The sequence below is a fragment of the Ictidomys tridecemlineatus genome, chromosome 11 (genome assembly GCF_052094955.1).
Source record: "Ictidomys tridecemlineatus isolate mIctTri1 chromosome 11, mIctTri1.hap1, whole genome shotgun sequence".
NCBI lineage: Eukaryota > Metazoa > Chordata > Mammalia > Rodentia > Sciuridae > Ictidomys > Ictidomys tridecemlineatus.
This window is the reverse complement of record NC_135487.1, coordinates 4,559,353-4,582,875: the sequence shown is the minus strand read 5'-3', so window position 1 is coordinate 4,582,875 and position 23,523 is coordinate 4,559,353. Positions and strand designations below refer to the sequence as shown.

General features: G+C 41.6%; 1 protein-coding gene across 19 annotated transcripts in view; it reads right to left on the bottom strand.

The window, feature by feature from the left end:
- The window catches only part of Camta1 (calmodulin binding transcription activator 1), a 756,735-nt gene that overhangs the window by 3,374 nt on the left and 729,838 nt on the right, over positions 1-23,523 (bottom strand). For 7 of the 19 annotated variants that reach the window (XM_078025165.1, XM_078025174.1, XM_078025173.1 and 4 more), the window contains 7 exons: positions 22,716-23,254; positions 17,246-17,433; positions 16,597-16,843; positions 15,741-15,812; positions 14,336-14,356; positions 12,591-12,784; positions 11,793-11,867 (listed from right to left, as the gene is read on the bottom strand). In XM_078025165.1, the coding sequence (XP_077881291.1) occupies positions 11,793-11,867; positions 12,591-12,784; positions 14,336-14,356; positions 15,741-15,812; positions 16,597-16,843; positions 17,246-17,433; positions 22,716-23,254 (1,336 nt within the window). Of the gene's footprint in view, positions 1-8,878; positions 8,910-11,792; positions 11,868-12,590; positions 12,785-14,335; positions 14,357-15,740; positions 15,813-16,596; positions 16,844-17,245; positions 17,434-22,715; positions 23,255-23,523 lie in introns of all 19 variants that reach the window. The other 12 variants (XM_078025180.1, XM_078025182.1, XM_078025166.1 and 9 more) reach the window with 11 other exon arrangements.

Here is a 23,523-nt window from a genome sequence, read left to right as displayed (position 1 = left end):
GGAAGATCATCCCAGGAGGACGCCTGTACCCTACTTAAGGTGGTTTTTAAAAAAAATTTAAGAACTTTGTCCTGTACCAGGTCCTCCAAGAGCAGTGTGAAATCAGTCTGTTGCTATGAAATATAAAAATATGTTCATCTTGGAAAATTTCATTCAAGTAACTTCCTCCTCTGCCTGCTGGACCACCGTGAATGCCCAATTTTGCACGGCGTAGAGTAGGGGAACCGAACATTTTTTTTTTAAGCTTTGGATAGACCTGGGGATCCAACTATTACTTTGCTCACAGGCTCAATTGCTAGCGACCACACAATCTGCACGACTTCTCTTTCCTTCATGAACTGTGGAATCTGATTTTCCTATTCTCCTCCCTTTGCACCCTGTAATTGTGAGGGATGTTTGGGTTCCCTCTCAGAGCTCCCAGATGGACGGCAGTTAGGGCAATATGGAAAAGGTACTTTGTTCTACTTAGATTTATTGTAGCAAACAAATTTAAATGGAACGAGTAGAGGCTGAGTTATGGAAAGTTCCTAGCAGCTGAGTATTAATTATCACTTCCAATCTATATTTTTAATGTAAAAATTTGCTTCCCCCACCCCCCTTAATGTGGTGGCTGATGTGGGAGGGTGTCAGGGAAGCACTTGTAAACTAAGAAAATCTCTCTGTGCTGACCAATGATAATGAGCTTGCCTTAACAGCAGAATGATCAGATACAAGCCAGTGCATGCTGTGCACGTCTCAGTGAGGAACTACAGACCATGTTGTGAGGTTTGTTTCTCAAAAGTGGGTGTGAGAGGACAGCTTTAGCCAAACAGGAGCAGACGTCTCTACTCTACCTCAGCAGCAGGTCAGGGAAACACATGATTTGTTACAGGCCTACAGCGAGGTTGATAATTTTAAATACTATTTCCTCATTCCCTCATGGTAAGGTCTCTCCTATTATCGTGTTATACCAGTAAGTTAAAATTTTAACATTCATGCTTGTTTATTTTTTATGTGGTGCTGAGTATTGAACCCAGTGCCTCACACGAGAGGCAGGCGCTCTACCACTGAGCCCCGGCCCAGCCCCTTGTGCTTGTTCACTTTCTAAACAGACTCTTGATAGCACTTGGGCAGGAAGAAAAAGCATTCTGGAAAAAAGTGGTAGGCTTTCTGCAGAATCAACACACACTGGGAGTCGAAGGCTCTCCTCAGTCAGGAGCAACAGAGGAAACTGAATTCACAACCTGCAAGCATCATCATTTCTGAGGATTCTGCAAAAGTTGATAAAATCTCTTCAAAGATGCTCTCTTTCAGAAGAAAAGATAATTCATCAATAATAAAAATTATTGTTTGAAAACTTGCTTATTTGTCCTAGTGGTGACATATTCTAAGCCCAGCTTAGTCTAGGTGTGATTTTTATAGATGACAATGACCGATGCTCTACCTCCCAAATGGTTGACTCTTTCTTAATAGCTACATTTAGAACACAACTGCTATGTTCCTAACTAGATCTGGATATTAGTTTTAAATTTTATAATTAAGGATACCATTTTTATTAAATTTTAGGGTAATGTGAGTCATTACAGTATAGAATTGTGCATCATTACAGGTCCCTAATTTTGGACATGCATACTTGATAAATAAATGGCTTTTTAAAAATTGAAACATGCTACAGTCTGTGTTCAATTTTTAAACATGCAATATCTATACTAACATCTCTTTGCTGGAGAAATGCAAGGCATGCACGGATGCCAACTTTACTTCCGGACATGCAACATCTGTACTGTGCAGACCTGTTTCCTGAATTCCTGCAGAATGTGCATGCTACTTCAGATATTACATCTTATTTCTGCACTAGCACAGAACTCATTCACAAATATGCAACAGTGACTCCATCACTGATAAGATTTCTAGAATTTAAAGAATTTCAAGTTGAAAATCTGATCGCATAAACACAGATATCCATTCACAGTTTTTCTAACATGAATAGGAATGCTTTACAAACATTAAATTCATCATCGAGATGAAATAGAGAAGGAGAGTGAATTATAAACCAGAAATGCTTTATGTAGTCTCATACCAAAGAATCTGTAATCAGCTGGTCAGGGAAGGTATCACTTCAAACATTTTTCTTCTAGTTAAAATGGTCACATTTGTTTTTTCATTTTCCCAGTTTCTTTCAGAACTAATTAAAAAGTCAACCAAGTTTTCATAAGGTTTTTAAGTTATCAGGTAAATACTCTGCTAAAATTAGTGATGTCCTCACAGACTAAGTTCAGGATAGGTGCACAGCCACACATAGGAATGTCTGCAGAGGAAACATGAGGACGTTCCAATTTTCAGATTTGTTTTCTGGGCTTCCGTAACTCCCCTAGAGCTCTAGAGGAGAATCTAGTTCCTGGTTTCATCATGAAGTTACCACAGTAAAGTAGCATTATAAAACACATCAAAATGTCTTCACTAGTAAGGGAAGAATGAGGAGTAAAAGAAGAGCTTATGTTCCAGTAGCTACACAGGACTGAATATTGTCATATAATGCAGCACTCACAATTCTGCCATTCTATCCAATTTGTAAATTAGAACTTCGGATTGATAAGTATTAAATAACCTGTCCCAAATCATACAGAAAATAAGTGGCAGAGCAGGGATGTGAGCCCACTATGGTCTGACTTCAGAGCCTACATGTCTGCCATTCCACTCTCCTGCTTCTAGTAATTTCTCAGGCTAACTAGAATTTTTATAAATTCTTGCTTTATTGGTTTTTCCAAAAGACTTACAGAAAACATGCATTTGGAAAGTTTCTAAAATATGAAATGAAGCTGACAACAATATTTTCTTAATTCTGAGATGTTGCTCTTTATGAGACCCTATGTTGATTTAATTACAATGTTGTGGGGGGGCACAAAGACCCCCACATAAGATGTACTTGATTTATAACACAATTAAATTTAAAGTCCTAAAACATGTATAAACAATGTACCTAGAATCAAATCAGCTTTTTAGCTTTGATCTCTCATCTGTGATTCAGACTGTGTTGATGTTTTGGGTCTTTTTTTGAATTTTTAATATTTATTTCTTAGTTTTCGGCGGACACAACATCTTTGTATGTGGTGCTGAGGATCGAACCCGGGCCGCACTGCATGCCAGGTGAGTGCGATACCGCTTGAGCCACATCCCCAGCCCAAAGGATTTAGGCTTTTTTTCTTTTTTTCTTCTTCTTCTTTTTTTTTTTTTTTTTGTGGTGCTGGGGATTGAACCCAGGGCCTTATGCATTCAAGGCAAGCACTCTACCAACTGAGCTATATCCCTAGCCCCCTGTGTTGATGTTAACTTACCTCTGAAAGTTCACATGAAATTGAGACACTCACCCTCCGTCCTACTGAACTCACATGTGGGGTTTTAGGTTCCTTGAGGGCAGATTATTAAGATAAAATGGGGTGCCTAATTTTTGTTTTAAATCAAATGTCAACTGGGTAGATGTAACTGAAAGTTACATTACCTCCAAAGAAACAGAAAATGATAATATCCCTGAAGGGACCTGGAATAACACCTGTTAGAAATCTAAGAAATAGATACTTCATTCAGAGTGTTCCAATCAGTTAAACTGGTTTTGTCTTATCATCAGTCAGAGACATGATTAATCACTAAAAGGCATATGTTAACAAAAAATAAATCTTTACCAGCAAGGATACATAATAAAAGTTTAACTATTATCATCTCTGGGTTACTCTCCTTTCTTATTTGTAGTTGCAAAATTAGCTACAATGAATATGTGCTTCTTTTCTAATAATAATAATTATTATTCCTACCTTAAAGAATGTTTGAAAAGATTTATATTTTGCTATCCATCTGTTACTATTATGTCTTATTAAAGTTGTATACATAGGACACAAGCTGAAAAATCAGTGGAGGAAAAAATTCATTTTCATAGAACAAAGCCAAAATTAATCAACTAAATTTGTTTCACTGATATTACCTGTGTTATAAACATTTTTTTTTCAGTATACAAACTTGGTATATATTTGAAATTGGAATGATATTGAAAATCCAGTGGCTGTGTTGTTTGCATTGATATAACTTAGAACACAGGTACTCAAAACTTTTATTGAGTTATATTACACAAACTTGCTAAGGGTTACTGAGTTTTTGGTATTACAATCATGAGGCTATGAAAGAGCTGAACCTAAAATGTCCAGGTTATCTTAAAAAATCCCATCACATAGAAGACAGGCAAAGTGGTCTTCATTGAGGTCATAATGACAATTAATGCTGGGAGAAGCTGTGGCTTCTACAGGTGCAAGGCTACTGCTTCCCTAAGAGCTGTGTGGACTACATTCCTGAACCTCACATCAGTCACTTAAAAAATACTCCTGTTATTAGTTTAGAGTTAAGTAATCAGGACAGTAAGACTTTGACCTGTGACCATTCAACTATTAAAATTAAAGACAATCCCAGGATTACCCCAAGCATTCTAGGACGAAAATAATCACCACCTTGGGATACTCTGGCAGTCTCAACAAAAAATAAATAAAAAAAAAAGGTGCATTGTAATGTACTGAAGTGATGTGGTAAGCAACAGCACTGAAAGCCAGCAGAAGCCCACGGATTTATTTCCATCAGACGTCCAATGGTAATTCATGGTAAATGGAATAGGCCTGCTTCAGAACCTTGTAGCAAACAATGCTCCATGGGAAAAGCATAAGGCAAAGCCGCTTCATTACATCTACTCAGTAATGCTCAGCCAGAAATGCTTCATGAGTCAGTGGATTTCGGCAGGTATATTCTTGCAATGCTGGACGTCAAGTATACAGGGCAGCCCGATGTGGCTTTCTGATTAGTTACCTGTTGCTCTGAGAGCTGCAATAGCTTGTGGGGAATTTAGGAAAAGAGAGATCTTGCCATTTTCCAGAAATTTCATTTGGATTGCAAAACAAAAAAGACAGAGAGGCCCAATAAGAATGACACAGAGCATGTTGTCTGCAATTTAACACACACCACTGTGTTCCAAAAATATTCATTTCCTAAAAGAGGCAAGTAAGACAAAATTATTTTGGAGATTTAAAATATACCCTTGATGATCATCCCACACTCACTTCTCAAGGGACATATGATGTGCCACTTGGAAACTAGACCTCAGGCCGGACTTAACTTGGGACCACATTTGTTGATCTTAGCCCACGGACTACTTTTCTCGAACAGTACACTTCCGGGCATTGTCAGAGAACTGTCCCTTCAGATGACACAGCAAAAGGTGTGAAGGATACGTAACTCTCAGAACTTGGTCGTGACCACTGGAGACATTTCACAGGGCTGCTCTCAAGCACAGGGTGAAGCTACTGTACTGAAATCACTACTTACCAAAATGACTGTCAGCTTCTGGAAAAGTTAAAGTGTTTGCAAACCTGGCTCTCAAATATAGACGAAATCTGTTGTTTAAAAAAGGTGCTCAAAATGCGCTATTTCTCCTTCCTCCAATTAAGGCTCTTTTATGCCAGAGGACAGCTGTACCCACCTTTCCTGAACATGAGCGACTGGCTAGCAATTTAAGAAACACGTTATTTAAACAGCATTATTTCCACTGCTGATAATTATCTGCAGTGACTATAAAGCTTATAAAGCCCCCTTGTGGAAACACTGTCTCATACAGGGAAAGAAATTTTTCTAAGAAATAGAAATGGAAAACCATCTTCTACCCAGAAAAGCAGGCTCTTTTTTAGGCAATGAAGTCTTAAAACCCTGAGAAGTCTGCTACGTAAGAAGATGTTTGCCATTTCCTCTGCCTGTGACGTATCTCGGTTTTTCTGCTGTGGCAGTGAGTAACATCCTGCCAGGTATACGAAGTCCAGTTGGAAAGTAATATTTTCAGCATTTACATTTTAAGTTTCTTAAACCTTAAAAATTCTTCAGTGGTTTGCTGAAGTTGGTTTATCATCTGAGTTAACTAAAAGAATTGAAACAGTTGGTTTAGTATCTCTCCTGAGTAATGAAATTCACTCAAGTGTACAATTATGTGTCTGGGACAAAAACAAAACACCCCTGATTATTTCAGGGATTTGGTAACTTTATTTTCAGTTACTGGATAAATTAGCGGCTAAGCCTGAAGGAAAAGCTGAGTAAAAACCTCAGCTGGACTCAGGGAAGAACATGGGGAGCTCCTCTTGGCCTTCCACAGGCAAAAAGGAAGCTTTCAGGACACGGGGTGCACAGCTGCTGTGCGGCTATGCGGAGCCTGCTGTGCTTCACTCTAAGGAAGGGCAGTGCCTACCTTTTCAGATCCTTCTGCTCATCATCCCAAGAGTGTGGATCAATAACAGCGTTTTACAAACACTGCACCACAAAATTTAATTCTTAATGTTTTCTTTTTTCTTAATATTTTTGAATATTATTTTTCAACTTATCAACCTTAAATGTCTTAAGTATGGTGTACTTTATAAATTAAAAAAATAAGTATGTCATCTTTTTTGACATAAATTCCAGGAACATAAATCCTCCGAGAATGCTCAGCTCCCAAGATTTTTAACATGGGGACCACTAGAGGGAGTGCCATCGCAACATTCCTGGGGGAGAAGTGAAGGGCATCTGACTGGTGGTTACACAATGTTAAACATACAAGCTGCTCCACGGATACTGTGATTACTATTAGGTAAACGTTCCTACACCAGCAGGAGCCCAACACCTCCCTGTTCCTCTCTTCAGATGCCCTGAAGACTGTGCGAGACAGTAGGGATTTTACAAGATTCCAACTTTCCAGTTGCAGTTCACAACAGAATGCAGCAGACACTAAAGAAATTAAAGAAGGGGCTCTGTCTGGCACTGAAAGACATCTTCAGAAAATGTTCTCTCAAAAAGGATCATGAACATAGCAAAACTAACAGAGCGCCAGAAACAGCCACTTCTAATGGAAGGTTGGCCCCTTGCAGCAGGCTCTGTGAAACACAATGAATAAGTGATACACCATCACCTTCAGGTAAACTGCATATCCTAGGGCATGCGTATGTTCGTGGAATCGGTGGCAGTGGTCATTGTTTTTTAATGAAAATAAAAATTGTCTATGTTTGCAGAAGGTGAGAGGGAATAGAGAGACAGAGATTTTCTCTATTTTAAGCAGAGGAATCTCTGATCCAGCTCTACCACGCGGAAAATGCACCCAATGGTAAACAATTGTCTAATAGTAAAGAGGATCAACTAGTCAACAAATGCTGCTGCTTTTTAATTTCAAAACAAATTTTTCCTTCAGCAACTGTTCATGGTTTCAAAGCAGGTAAGACTTTAAGTCTTATACAGATAAGCTCATTATTCAGGAAGAACTTAAAAAACTCAATTCTATTTCCAAGTTGGCAAACTGCAGACTGTGGGCCAATCCCAGCCCAGTGCCCATTTATGTAAATAAAGTTTTATAAGAACACAGTTATGATCATTCTTTTATACACTGTCTGTCTGTGGTTGTCTTCAGGTTACAACATAAGAATTGTATAGTTGAAACTGATTGTATACATGGCCCAAAAAGTTGAAGATATTTATTCACTAGCCTTTTAAGAAAAGTTTGCCAACTCCTGGTATAAAATATAATGAATCAATACTAGTAGCAATATAACTAGTTAGATGCAAAATAATGTCTTGCAGAAACACTGAATATTTTTTTCTCCAGTATTAGGAACTGAACCCAGGTGTTCTCTACCCCTGAACTGCTTCTCCAGCCCTTTTAATTTTCCACTCTGAGACAGGCTCTTGATAAGTTACTGAGGCTGGCCTTGAACATGTGATCCTCATGCCTCAGCCTGGGATTATGGGTGTGTGCCACCACACAAGTTTTAAGATTTTCTGAATTATGATTTCAGAAATCTTAAAAATGACCAAAGTATTAGTGCAAGGCTAGGAAGAGGACACAATGAATCTGGGTGATAAAGACAGCCACCTCATCTTAAGACTACATAAGGAAAAAAAGTGATCAAATTTACCTAAATTCAAGTCCAGTACTGGTGAATTCCTTTCCTAGCTTTTAGAAAACAATTTTCTGACACTAAACCTTTTATTATAACCAAGATGTGTTATGGTTGCATCTGGCAGAGAATGCTGCCACACTTATAAATGAGAAACGTACTCTAAAATCCCTGGCCAATAGTCTTTACTGAATACCTATTCAGGATAACTTATCAAAAATATGAATTCCTTTGGAATAATCAGTCCCAACTGCAAAATGGAACACAAAGACTTAGGACCCTTTCCTACATGTTTTTTATTCAGCTTTACCCTTACATGCTGGGGTCTGGTTTGCTCACTATTTAAACGAGTATCTGAGGCTAGATCTAAAAGGGCAGTTTTACACACTGACTTACCTCATGGCATAGCAAGGGGAAAGAAATTACAGAATGGAACTATAGGAGTAGGGTTACAGGGAAGCAATGATTCTGAACAAGAAACAGACTGGCTTGGGAAAAAAAAAAAAAAAAGCCTAGTACTGCCGAGTGAGCCTTCTTGCTTTATATATGTCGACAAAGCATTAGTTGAGAAGATTTAGTATAGCGAATTATTTTAACACAAAACCCCACTTGCTTACTGTTTTTTTAAAAGACAGCTTTGCTTAGACTTCCACTTGTAGCCAGCCACGTGTGTCTGCAGAGGCTCCTTCCACCCAGCCTAGCATGCCCTGCGGTGGCCTCAGAAGGTCCCTCCCTCCTATTTACTCATGCATCTGTACAGTTACTGCCTGTGACTGTTCTTCTGCTGTATAAAATAGCAGTGTTAGTAATTAGGGTTAGTTTATTTTATTTCATTTCATTCAATAATGGATGTGAAACTTACTGGCATACCTAGGCTGCAGCCCCATGCAAGCAAGCAAAAAGCACAATATTGAAAATGGAAGATAAAGATAAACTGGCTAGCAGGCAGCTAAACTCACCCTTTTGTACAGCCTATGGTCCACCAGGGGGCTTTAGACAGTAAAACAACACCAAAGAGCTATTAGCATTAAGAGGGTCACAACAGAAATCTTAAAAATAGCTGTAATTCAACCAAAATGAGTATAAAGTGGTTTCTTTTGGGGGAAGAAAGAAAAGGAGCAGGATGGTGGGGTGTGTGAAATGAGCAGGTAGAAAATTCAATTTATCCTTTAAGTCTTAAAACACTGGGGTCACATTACTTAGAAATGGGACCCTCGTTGATTCCGAAGACCACTATCTACCTACCTTTTCAAGGGGCGCCATATGAGGTTTTCTATTTAATATAGACTTAATGATTCCAAGAGACAATAAACATAACAGTATCTCTTAAAAGTAGTATTAAATAAATGCAAATGGAAACAGGATTGTATACTCCTAGGAAAAATGTGAGTTTAATAAACCTCTGAGATAGATTTTCAGGACTTCTTCAAGCTCCTTCATTGAATGAATTAACTGAATTTATAGGAAAGGGATTAAATACCAATCTTGTACAGTCAGTATTAAAATACTGCACATATACTGACTATATAAGGATGTCAGAATTTGCCTGTATTTTTCTAACATCTGAACTATGAAAACAGTCAAGAAAACAGCCAATCAGGGTGACTACTTCATCCAATCACACACATTCAAGGCCCATAATCTGATGCACTCTTCATAATGAAACTTGTTGGCTTTCTTATGACTGTTAAAAATCTTCAGGAAATTCTCCTCCATCAGTTCACAAAAAGAGAACTCTAAGAGCCAAGAGTGGAAAGGCCTCTTTGTTCAGCCTATCTTGGGAGGAAATCTTTTATGAATCTATGTACTGCTTGGACATCTTACTCTCTCAACTCACCCACTATAAACACAGGTCAGAAGAAAATAACTTACATAATTTTATTCATATTGCATTCCCTATACTCATATTCAAGGTTTGAGAATACAATAAGAAGAGGGGAAAAGCTGTGTACAATTCAACCTGCAAGTATTCTGGTTTGTCTGGAGTGGCCTCAAGAGCAATGTTAAGGTGATTTCTTAAAAACAAAATCTCCTGGAAACTCTGAACTGCAGCCTCCTGAAAGAAGGTGCCTGTGTGATTCTGCCCACTGGGGTCACAGTTTACCGCTCTCTGTACTGGGCAGAGCCTCCTGGTTTTTCATTTTGCAGGCAGAAGGCTATGAACACACTTTTGAGTGTAAGGAAAAGGGCCTGGAATCCTTGATATTTTCACCAAATGCAGATCATCAGCTTTCCAACTGGGATAGCACTCTGATGCCAAGTAAAAGGCATGAATGGATAACAAAGAGACCACTTCATTAGGGCCTGAAAACTGATTTTTTTTTTTTTTTACCTTTTTAAAAAAAAATGTTTATTTTTATGTGGTGCTGAGGGTTGAACTCAGGGCCTCACACATGCTAGGTAAATACCGCTGAGCCAAAACTCCAGCCCCTGCAAACTGATTTTTTTAAAAATTTATTTAGTTGTAGATTGACCCAATATCTTTATTTATTTATTTTTATGTGGTGCTGAGGATCGAACCCAGTGCCTCACACGTGTGAGGCAGGAGCTCTACCACTGAGCCACAATCCCAATCCCTGCAAATTGATTTTGTTATGTTATCGCCATCCCTGTAGTTTGATGTGTGTTTCCTAACACAAGTTCCTATCTCAGAGTGTTCATGTTGGTATCTCATTTGTTAGCTCTCCTGGTTAAAAAGACCCTACCTGCAGCATGGCAGAGAGCAAATGAGCTGCCGAGGCCCATGGGGTGAGGACCCAAGCTGCTTCTACCACACTGGAGCTACAAAACCCCATGTGCCCCAATAAAGCTCTTCTGAAAGTTTTTATTATTATTAACCTAGTTGCTGTGCAATTTCTTTCTACAGCCACATATGTGCATTCTTTTGTTGATTTAGGTGAAAGTACAAGTAACGAGTTAAACCCTATTAAGTCTCTAAGGCAAACTTTTGCAAATTAGCAACCAGATGGTCTTAAGAGTAAGAAAAAACTACAGTGGAACCTCTTAAAAATCAAATTGAACAGGCACCACGGAGCCTGCTTTAAATCTGCAACCGCCAGCTACACAGCTCCTGATGTACAAAGAAACCACCCAACCACAAGGAAGGCTACCGGACATCTGCATGTCTGGTAGCCCCCAGATCCCAGCCTGGAATACTATTCTCAGCAGGGCAAACACAGCACTGCTCATCAGCCCCCAGAAGCCTAATTGAGAACCTAGTCTTCACAAACAAGGCTCAACTCTGGGGAACAGCCTCTTCTCCAGCTGAGCTCCCTGAGGAGGGACAGTCCCAGGGACAGCACAGGCTTTCAGTGCACTTCCTGCTAATTAAAAATGCAGCTGGGACCTCAGATGTCTGCCTCTTCCTGCACAGCTTCACCCCAGTGGTTTCTCCTGCTCTTCATCACAAACCAGCTGCCACTGACAACCTAGAGCCCATTAGCTTTCCTTCCTCCAGCAGAGGGCACCAGCTCTTTGGTAGAAATTCTACACCAGAAAACCTGGAAGGTTTTCTTTTTCCTTCGTAAGAGACTTGTTTTATTTTCTGTTTTGATACATGTTGTAAGGATGCAGAGTTGAGACCATGATGCAAAGTGACATAAGAATAATAGAGAAACTGAAAGCTAGTCTGAATAAATTATACTCATACCCAAATCAAACAGAAAACCCTGGTATGAACCTGCCATTTAACATACATGGCTTTCCGAGTTCGATGGGTGCCAAGTTGACAAGCTCTATTACTTTATCATAATTTGGGATGTTTACCCTGGTGTTTGCTGGGTTTGGCTTTGTGCAGAAGTTAAGTGAATGGTTAAGAAGGTCAGGGCTGTTTAATTTTTCTTGATGAGTAAAACACGGGATAACTTAATGTACCTGTGGCGACAACGACGTAGAAACCTCATTATTTTTCGAGCAGCTTGGTCCTGCTTTTTGGTTAGCAAACTGCTCCTGAAAAAGCAGGAATATTAAATTGTCACAAGAAGGTTCCATAAAGCTTAATTTGCACAAAATTAAAACTGGTGAGTGGTGACCACGAACTTTTCACTAAACAGTTCATGTAGTAAATCCAGCAGCATACACACAGGCTGCTCACACAGTGCAGTCTAGGCGTGGCCAGAAGAGGAAGGAAGAGGGCAAAAGCCCCCCTTTGTCTCTTAAGCTTTCAGAGCACAGAAGACTGAAAACAAGATATCCCTACAGCCATTTCATTGGAAAGGGCATTCTGTCATTAGAGACTCTGTTCAGAGGCTGACTTGCTGAACTTGGAGTTATTCCCTATTGTCTTCACATGATTTGTTCTGCTATAGGTGCTATTTTAACAGCTCAACCCTATCTACGTTTCCAATGTCTTCTGTGCAGTGACTCTTCAGTTTAGACTACTATACAGAGTGAATGACTGTTGATGTCTCTTGGAGCCCCAACTTTGGTCCTGCAAATTTTGATAAAAGTTGAAATTGGCTGATTAGGGTTGGGGTGGAGAGAAGGGTCTCAATGGACAGAAGGAGACATAGCACAAGTACTGTTTGCAAGGTCTCCACACCCAGGTTCTGAAAAGAAGGAAACCTTGGACACCTTGCTTCACGCTGAGCCTAGTGTTAGCATGGGGCAGTTCTTTGGAACCAGTTGGGGGTTCCCCTTCCTGCACAGCTTCGTGAAGCCTTTCCAGCCCACCTGAGCTTCTGCTGAACGATGACTGCGGTCCGGCGAGCCTGCCGTCTCTTGCCACACTTCTTATAACTCCGATAATACTTCTGGATCAGCACAGCAGCGCGCCGGCTCTGCTGAAACTTTTTTTGTTCGTAGTAACTTCGGAATTTGCTCTGGATAAGGATGGCCGCCTGAGTCATCTTTTTATAAAGTGCATACTGCAGGGGAAACAAGAATGAGCAGGACAGTAACAACGGAGCTCTGGGGAAGGGAAGACAGAGGCCCTTTCCTCCCTTTCTTATCCTATTTTCAGCATGGTGTTTAATCACGAAAAAGGCAGGTGAAGACTCTTTTCACCTGCCTTTCCAAATGTAAAGTACTACTTTGAGAGTTGCTTGCAAATAATTTATTGTTCTGCAATGTGCTTTTTCCCTAAAATATTAAAATATTTTGCACTTCTTGAAAAAGATTAATAGCAATAAGCAGAGTATTTATGAGACTAAGAGCATACTGAAAATAAAATTTTGCATGTTTAAGATTAGTATTAATTATCTGATTTGGAAACTTTTTTTTTTTTTTGGTGCTGGGGATTGAACGCAGGGGGTGCTTAACCACTGAGCCAGATCCCCAGCCCTTTTTGAATGCTTAAGGCCTTACTAAGTTGCTAAAGCTGGCTTTGAATTGGTGATCCTCCTGCCTCAGCTTCCTGAGCCACTGGCACTACAGGTGTGTGCTACAGTGCCAGCTCTGGAAACCTTTTTCACCCCTTTTCATGCTTCCCACTATACGTGGCCATGTCCACCTAGCAGTCAGCATCTGACTGATTTCTAACTACTGTCTGTATGATGAATTTCTGATGGAGTTACAAGGTCCCAAATACAAGGCTTATCATGAAACGCTGACACCTTTAAGCCATTTTACCCTGTAAAAGATTAACACTCATCAGATCAACGATGGTGAAGTAATGACACCTGGATGGTCATCAAAGTTGGGAACTGCTTGAGCCAAGGCCAGCACCCCTCCACCTAGCCTGCTGCAGGGCCGCAACAGTGGTGGATGAAGGCACAGGGTGTATGTGTGCTCATTGCTAACACCGTCTAGGCACTAAAGTACAGGGATCAACCATGGTTTAAAAATACTTTGTCCAAATTTGTAATGGAATAGAAAATGAGTCAGGGGACAAAAGGGCACACAAAGCCTTTTGCTTACAAGAAGGCAACTTACCATTTTAATGAAAACTATTCCTTAGAAAATCCCTGCACATGCCTAACTACGTCCCTGGATATATGAGGTGGGATGAGGGAAGGAATTCTTGAGAAATAGGACCCTTCTGCAAAAATCATCAGTCTCATCTGATCTTTATATTTACTTCCACTGGTCCAAAAGTCTAAGACAAGAATGCTGCATCCTCTGAGCCTGCGGTCAGCTCAACTTGGCCTGTACACACGGCACCCTCAGACCCTACTAGGCCTTTGAAGCCCACTGTGGGAAGAAGACATTTACTCAGTGGCCACTGGGCTCATGGTAGTTGGCTCAGATGGACTGACACTTGCCAAGAAAATGTCCAGTCATGATTAATGCCAAAACCCATCCTAACTGAATAACCACAAGGTCCCAGAGGATAGGCGTGCTCTGGCTAGGTGGCCTGCAAGGTGGTTATGTCTGTGCAGGACTGTGCCATCCTAATGGCCCCTCTGGTGGCTGGTGATGGGTGTGAAGCTTGTGACTCTTGTGGAATGGTTTGTGAGAGGACTTGGGTGTATCATTACCTTCAAGGCTATCCATGTCAGCTTGGGGGAGAAACAGAAAATACAAGATTAATGTTAGATTGCTGAATATAATGAAATTAAAATCAGAACCAATAAAACTCCCAACCAAAAAGAAAAAAAGAACAAAAAAAGGCATCCTGGCTACGTTAATGCCTTCCACCTTCCAAAATCTGTCTGACAGCTCTCACTATTTCTGAAAATAGGGCCTGCCTTCCGCCGTCCTCACTGTTGACAACATTTCTTTGGGAAGGAATTTGTTTTTTAAAAAACAACTCATAATCTGGAGTGAACACCTGCTATTAACACAGACTAGAAGCCTCCATCAGTGTGCCGCGGGTGCTCACAGCAGACGCCAGGTGTGGCTCCTGCCACAGACCTACAGGGATGCACAGCTACAGGGACGTGGTGTCAGCGTTTGCACAATAAACCTTCATTTTCTGGGATCGTGAACTCAGCTGACTCTGAGCTGGAGATGGTCCTTCCCTGCCCTGTTGTAGGGTTTAGTCCTAAAGAAACAGGAGCTAAAGGCAACCTGTCTCAGAAATCAAAGAACAAGACAGCATGACCCCAAATCGCTGAGATCATCACACACCTTTGCATTTTCAGTCCTCAAATTAAAATGCAAAACCTACCTGAAACACAACTTAATAAAAGGTTCTAGAATCTAAGCAGTTTGAGGATTAGAAAGTCTAATACTTACTGAATTTATCTGAGCCTCAGATTCTAAGATGGAAATGAAACTTTGAGTGTCTGCAAGGGTGAATGAGATGGTGGGCCTGAGGCCCCACACACACAGGTGCTCCAGGAACAACAGGCACCTTTCTTATCTGGCAGTAGTCACCAACCCCACAGGCTGTTTGGAAATGGTAACCCTGCATAGAAAGGTCCTGCTCTGTCCTTCCTGCACTTGCCAACTAAAGGTGAAATTGGCCTGAGATGCTCCAAGCTTCTTAGGATTCTCAAAGATTTTTATAATTCTTCATTTTAAAATGGATAAGCAGCAGCTGAATGGAAAAGGGCAGAAGACTATACGACCTATATAATTCAATGTCCAAGGAATGGCCAGCACTGACCTCCTCCAAGAGCCATGTCAAACTCTCCAGAGTTCCTCAATTATTAAGTCTATGAAATTACTGGAACATCGGTCCTCACTTCAAACACAAGTAATTCCTTGTATTTATCTCAGGGAGCTGATAACGACTGAAGGCCCAGATTCTGCACACAAGTTATTTTGTGGCACAAGCTGAACTGCAGATGGCTTTGTTTCACTTCCTGGTCCTCTGGTTTTTAATCAAGGCAATGCAAATCACTTCTATGTGGTGCTCACTATCCAAACTGCACACCAGGTCCTCAGAGGTAGGGGCTGCAGGGAGGGCCGCCTCCTGTGACACAGACGGAGGTTTACCTGTTTGTACTTTCTGTAACAACGCTGAATGACGGCAGCGGCCACTTCCTGCTGTTCCCGCAAGGGTCGACCCTTAAAGTAATATGAGGGGGAAATCATTAATGGCCTAATGGTAAGAACTGTAGACTTTCTAAAAACTATGCAATCATGTAATGCAACTCTCTCAGACCGGAGACTCCCAGTTTACCAGAAAAATACACTGATCATTGATTATAAATATAAATAAACAAAAATAAATTTATAGAGTAAACCATGATATCTGGACATTAGGATATATTTAGGAGGCCTAAAAGTTATTCATTTTAAAAGTATATAACACATTAGATATCATACTATTTTCTTACCAGATCTCAACAGTCTTCCTAAGATAAGCCTGGCCACTTTTAGTTCAATGATTAATGGCTTTTAACACCTTTGTGGGGGTGGGAGCATCCAAGATCCTTTAAAAATCTGCAGAAGGCTGTGGATCCTCTCACCACCAAAACCACATATACAGAAGCCTCACCATGTAATTTTAGGAATTCATGGGCTGCCTCAAGTCAGCCCCCAGGCTTCTGGCTGAAAAAATCCCTGCTTTAGGTCATAAATTCTTTGTAATGAAGGTATCAACTCACTTTGTATTAAACAAAATATCAACAATAAGTGGAGTTGGTGACAGCTGTCCACTGCTGGTTCTACTTCACTGAAGCTCCTGAAAATCATTAATAATCTAATGTGATACAATTAATAACTTTCTATAAAAATGCTATAAGCCCAGAGATAAAGGAACTGGGAGGTATCTCAGAATAAGTAGCTGAGTCTCATCCCTGCTCCCTGATCTTAAGAACAAGACAACATCAAGAACCTTCTATTTTACCTTGTATTTCCGGAAAGCTGTCTGGACAAGCCTGGCAGCTTCATAGAGTTCTCTCTGTTCATGATCAGACAGGGTGAGCTGAGCAAATTCATTCTCTACCTTCTCACTGGTGGAGGCACTCAGGAATTCTGACCAGTCTGCCGCTGAGGGAAGGGTAGGTTTCTCAAAAGCCATTTCACTGACGGGAGAGCCTTCAGGGCTCAAGCTGGTATTAGAAGAAGGGGTCAGAGGCTCATTATATGCACTTCTGAAACAAGAGGAGGAAAAGAGAGGCAGTTGAAGAGTGACTGGCATAATTGGTCATCTGTAAATCAATGAGACAAGACGACTTCCACTGGAGCCACTGTGGGCCACTCGAGATAGGCCCCCCTCCTCTCAGGTGAGTTGCCGGACACATTCAGTACCTGAAAATGACTTTAGTACCATGGTAAATACTAATCCCACCAAGTATACTCTGGTCTGGGGAGGAACAAATGGAAGCAGTGAGGACAGAGTTGGACCTCGAGAGTGGCGGTGGAACACATCCTGACCCCTTCTCCCGCCTGGTACAATCTCATGCTACACCACCAAGCATTCAACCTATCACTTAGCCTTCCCTGCCTCCAGCAAAATCGTTCATGCTGGGCAGTGACCCCAGAACATTCCTGACCTGATCTGGGCAGCACTTGGCAGACGATCAGCATCAGCCAGGTAACTGGCCAGCCAGCTCATCGTACTGCTAATGGTGGTAGGATCTGTTCTTTCCAATGCTGAGGACTCCATGGGCACAAAGTTCTCCTGCTTGATCCGGTCAGGAGTGGCCTCAATGATGTGTTCTGCCAAGGTCATCATGTTCACCTGTAATTAGAAGGGCACAGAACACGCAGGTGAGAAAGGAACCTTGAAAGGTATCCAGGTCTCCCTCCACCCCCTACTTGGGAAAGCAGACTAAAAAGGGCAGGTGGACAGATTTCCACCTTAATGCAGTTAAGGCTTATTCCACAATTTTATTCTAATACACTGAGGTCCTGAGACTTGTTATCTCCAAATCACAGTTTGGCCAAAAACCTTTGGGTACATCTTGGAGAATGTCTGGCTCAGGCCTATTCTCCACTCTCAACTGGGTCAGCAATCAATGGTACCATGGCTGGGCAGGTGAGCACACCCATCTTAATGTGGTCACACTAGTGGTTGCCTAAGCAGCATTCAACTCCCCCCTGCCTTGCCTGGGGAGGCCTGATCGTGTAGAGCACAGCAAGGTGCCAAACCCTAGATGCCCGGCTGCCAACATAGTCTCATCTCTCACCTTCCTGTGGTGAGACCATGCAGATGTCTGTCCTTTCCTCCCTTCCTCCTGCCTTGAATACAGACGACCAACCTGCATGGCTACATCCATTAAAGCATCAGGCATGAAAAGGAAAGTCATATTGGGGAGCCACACTGAGTTACCACGCCTTCCAGTCCTGATGTACCACAGGGATCTGAACGACCACTATAATCTTGTATGGTAGTGCCATGACTTGTGACTTGGTCTTTCCCCCCACTCAGATAGCAAGGCCAGTCTTCTGAGTAGGCATACCCCTGAGGTTGAGCTACACTCACCTATTCTTTTATAATCCTACCCCTTTACCCTGACTGGGATAGAATGTTCCAAGGAAACTCCCTTTGTATGTCCCCTTCTCTTGCTCTGCCTTTGGACATAGCCTTCCTAGCTGTCAGTCAACCTGCTGAGAGCAGACAAGCTATACTCAACCTCCAGAAACCTGACCCCTTGCTTCATCTGAATGGCTTCTCCCCAATAAATGGGTTCAGCCCGGCTCGCTCTCTCCTTCTGTGGACCCCTAAGGTCAGAGGAGCCATCACAGGATCCAAAGGAAAAGGTCTCTCTGTCTCTTGTGTGGTTGTTTCGTGCAGCCCAGTTCCCCTGGAGTGACCCTGAGTGTTTTAGTCGTGAGGAACGCAACAGTCATAGGAACAGGTATGTGGGAAAATGAAAGACAAAAAACCTGTGGGACCAACAACACTGAGCAACTGGGCTTCCAGATCTTTGTTGGGAATCTAACCCAGGGCCTCATGCCTGCCAGGCTGGACCTTTGGTCATGCGAAAAAAGGCTTTTTAAAAATTAAACCAATGTAGTTAGGTTGCTAGTACTTGTACCCAAAACATATTAATTTTAATAGTCATACTAAAGAATCCTCAAAGCTCATCTGGATGAAGTATTTTTTTTTTTAAATCAGGATCAGAACTATAGCCTCATTTTTAAAAGTTTCCTGACATATCTCTCAAAAGTGGTGACTGGAATACAGCAGTTCAGGGTATTAAGTCATCTGAAAATGTTCTGGAAGGAGCTCTACACAGGGACAAAATGCTTGTCTTGCAACACCAGTGCACCTCAAGGACATGGCGCTTAATGGCAAGAACCAGGCACAGAGGACTACATATTGAACAATTCTATCCAGGAGAAACTTCTAGAAAAAGCCAAATTCTGGAGATGCAGCCAGATCAGTGGTTGCTCAGGGTCAAGTAGAGCAGACACTAACTGCAGAGGAGGGCTGAGGAAGTGCTGCAGGAAAGGAGTACAGGGACAGCTGCACAGCCCTCCTTTCCAGAGCTGTTAGAGATGCTGACTTTGAAAGATTTTCCAAATTTTCTCAAAGAACAAGAATTACTTTGTGTAATAGACATAAAAAGGAAAAAAAAAATCCCATTTTTCTTCCTCTTGGTTTGTGACTCAAATAACAGGAAGTCCTGCCTCTACTCCTTGTCTGTGAAAGTGCTCAGACTCTTATTTCTGTTTTCTTGTTTTGTTTGAACCCACTATCTCCCACATGCTAGGCGAGCACTCTACCACTGAGCCACAGCCCCAGCCCAGCTTTTGAGTTTTTATTCAAATTCTCTTTGTGTCCCAGAATGAGGAATTTTAATAAAATTTCTTCAATATTTGAAAAGAACAATTAAATATTTACTATGTGTATCAATTACACATCTATAAAATTTTATCATATATATAAAATAATTGAGCTTCCTAACTGTGCTATTCAAAGGTTTCATATCCTTTTCACACCCAGGGATCTGACAAGCTATGAGGTGGTGCAGCAGGGTCACACCACGACCACAGTTCCACTTTTTTTATATTTACTAGTTATTTTTTTTAAAATATTTTTAAATATATTTTTTAGTTGTTGATAAACTTTTATTTATTTATATGTGGTGCTGAGAATCAGACCCAGTGTCTCACACATGCCTGGCAAGTGTGCTGCTGCTCAGCCCTAGCCCCAGCCCCGTGTGTACTAGTTCTTGCTGTGGTACTTAGAGGTTATGTTGCTAAAAACACAACGGTTCATAACGGTCAAGATATTCTGAAAAAGTTGTACATAAGTACACTACTTGCCTTGCATTGTACCTTTATCTTTCTTTCCCCCTTCATGCTGGGGATGGAGCCCAGGGCCTCACATATGCTAAGCACGCGCTCTACCACTCAGCTCCCTCCCCAGCTGCTCCCTTTTCTTTTTATACTCATTCATCTGTGAGATGAATCACATTCACTTCATTTCCATTATTTCTGCTTCTTTTCATTTTAGTTGGTCTCTTACAAGCAGCATATGCTTTTCTTTTTAACCAAAAGCAAGAATCTGCCTTTTAATGGACTCATCATTTACTCAAGTGTGGATGAATCACATTTGAAACATTCTTACAATATTCTTTCCTGTTTATTATTTCTTACTGCTGGTTTTTCCTGTGTTACCATCCTTAAACTTTCCCTAAATGAGCCATTCTTTTTCTCTTTAATAACTTGGATGTTCAGTAGCCTATTTTTCACAGTCCCTATTAGCTTGACATTTTTAACAAGCGTATGTCAGTCTATGCTTATCTATCCGTGTCACCAGTGGGAGGAAGTCTACAGCACTCCCTGAACATTGGGCTGCCTTAATGAACTTTGTCTTTATTTCCCCACCTCCCTACGTCTGTTAAAATAACTTGGAATTAGTTCTAAATTGTTTAAAAATTATTCCTCTCCCACGAAAAGAATCCCTTCCTAGAAATGCCCTCTACATACAACCACATAATCAACAAGTACGGACATACTGATGCCACTGATTTGATTGATCATTCCTTCAGAACTCTTGTCATGCTGTTTCTGAAATTGTTTTATTATTTTTAATTGTTATTTTTGCATTTGGCAATATACTTCTTTAGATTGCTGATTTCTTCACAGATGTGTGCTCTTCATTTAGCACAACAGTATTCTCTCAAGACTTGGTAAAAATCTGAAGAAGTTTTTTAAAGGTTATTTTCTATTTTCTGCATCAACTCTGTTTCCGTGAAGGCTAGCAGCTAGAAAGCTGTGCCATCCAACAGCTATTTCAACTTGAATTAAACTTAAGCAGAATGAGAAGTCCGGCAACTGAATTTCAACGCCTTACTTCAAGGGCTCAGTGCCTCTCATGGCAAGGGGCTGCCAGAGTGTGGCGCCTATGGCACATTTCACCAGGGCAGAAAGCTCTGCTGGATAGCACTGCATGCTCGACTCAGTCTCCCTCCTCCGAGCCACCAATTTTCAAACTGCTATATTTATATCTAAACACAGCCCTGGATAGCGTAGTACTGACATCTGGAATGGCTTCCGACAGGAACTGTCTAAAACAGGATTTGGCCAACTATACCAGGCTGAATCCAGCCAGCTACCTGTGTAAATAAAGTTTTCCTGGAATGTGGCCATACACACTCATTTACTACTGTATATGGGTGCTCCTGCGATACAGCAGATTAAATAGTTAAGACAAAGTTTCTATGGTCCATGAAGCCCACATTATTCATTATCTGGCCCTTACAGAAGCAGTTTGCCAGCTCTTTGTCTAAAACATTATTTAATTTGGCAGCTTCCCCAAGACTGCAGGGTTAGAGATTAGTAGTGGGCCTTCTGTCCACCAAGAACAGGAGCTTGGTAAGCATGCCTGCTTCTCCTCCTGTGCTGACTGGCAGAGGACAGTCATTGGGAACGGCTCAGCACTCAGACCTCTACTAGGTGTGCTGGCCGGGACAGAGGAGCTTCTACATGGCCCTCCGGCTCCATCACTTCCACAGGCACGGGTTCCCTGCTGAACTCCTAGCAGGCTGTTTTCTCCTTTTGTATTTGTTTTGGGTTGGATCAATGGGAAGTTGGAAAGAGAGGAATTCTATCATATGTGCTCCTGTTTCCTTTCAACCTCCTCTGTAATTTTGTTTATTTATTTAGTAGTACCAGGGATTGAACCCAGGGTCTTGCACAACCTGGGCAAGTGCTCTACCACTGAACTACATTCTTTCCCAACCCTGCCCTTACATATTTTAGTTAATGGAATTTGCTAATAGCCTACTGTCAAGTTTACTTCAGTACATATTCTTTTAATCTGTAATGAGTTTAATGCCTTAAGAGGATTTTGTGTTCTCCACATTATAAGGGCAGTCCATTATCAGCTTTAGAGATGTTTTACTGCATTTTGTGAGTGCCTCATGCCCTATATGCCCTTTATAATAGCTAGATGATGGCTATGCCATTCAAAGTCACTTTGATAATACAAATTGTATGCGCAGGCTTCCCAGCTAGCTATTTTTACAGCCTTAAAACAGTGAAGCCCGTCATCCTGGATGCAAGGAGGAAGCAGGCGACATACTGTAGGGTCACAGTGAATTTCGAGGAGCTGGTGCCAAGAGGAAAGGCTTTGCTGAGACCTGGGCCCTGATGTTCAGGCCCTCTGCACAGTGCCTGGTTTCACTGAAGGAAAACAAAAGCCCAGGAAAGAAGATACTTCAAAGCTCTCATGTATAAAGCCAGACTTTTTCTTCTTCTTCTTTTTTTTGGTACCAGAAATTGAACCCAGGGGTGCTTAACCACTGAGCCACATCCCCAGCCCTTTTTAAATTTTTCATTTGAGAGAGTCTTGCTAAATTTCTTAGGGCCTCACTAATTTGTTGAGGCTGCCCTTGAACTTGTGACCTTCCTGCCTCAGCCTCTGGAGCACTGCTGGGATTATAGGCATGTGCTACCACACCCAGCTAAGACCAGACTTCTACCCCTCCATCAGGGAGAAAATTACATGACCCTTGGAAATGAACCTAAAGACCACAGCGACTCTAGGTTGTGGCCTCTGCAGCTTACCTGAGCAGAGCTCACCTGAATGTCATCCATGGGCTGTGAGCATTCCTCGTTTTCTGCACTATCACGGTAGGACCCCATCTCTGTATTCACCACCTCTCTGTTAGCCATCATCAGGACACTCATTGGTTCCCGTGGACGCACCTGTGAAGGTGCCGTGTCCTTTCCTACACTGGTCCCCTTCGGATTTCCAGTCACCTGTACTGTAGACACACCAATGTAAAGATCTTTGGAACTCCACTTTACTACAGGCTGAGATCCAGAGGCTTGGAATGCTGCAGTCTCTGGAGTGGGAGGGGAGAGTTCCCGGCTGTAGTCCCTCACTCCTTCACTGGGGCTGATTGTCTCGGGGACAGACTGCTTAGAACTAGGGCTCTGCTTCCTGATATTTGGCTGTTCCAGACTCAGTGCAGTGGAAAGCAGCTTCTCCTGCCTTGCCTGGAAGTACTCAGGGTTCAATTTATGCTTTTTGGGAGCCGGATAATCTTTGTGGCTCTCACTGCTGTAGTAATTAGAGGGTTCAGACCGAGGTCTTCTCAGCTCTGAAAAGTACAGTAGAAAGGACAGTCAGGATAGGCGATAAAAGTAGGAATCCTCAAGAATTAACACTTTCTCTATGCCTGAGAGACAAAGTGCAAAGCTGGAGCTCAAGACACATCCCTAAGGCTTAAATATTCCCCAGCAGCACACACAGTACTCAGAAAGTTCTCCTTCAAAAAGGTATACTTTTGCATGAACACAGAATTTCTGTTATTTTCCATCTGGGGGGGTCACTAAGCATTTTTAAAGGAATACCGAAAACATTAAAAAA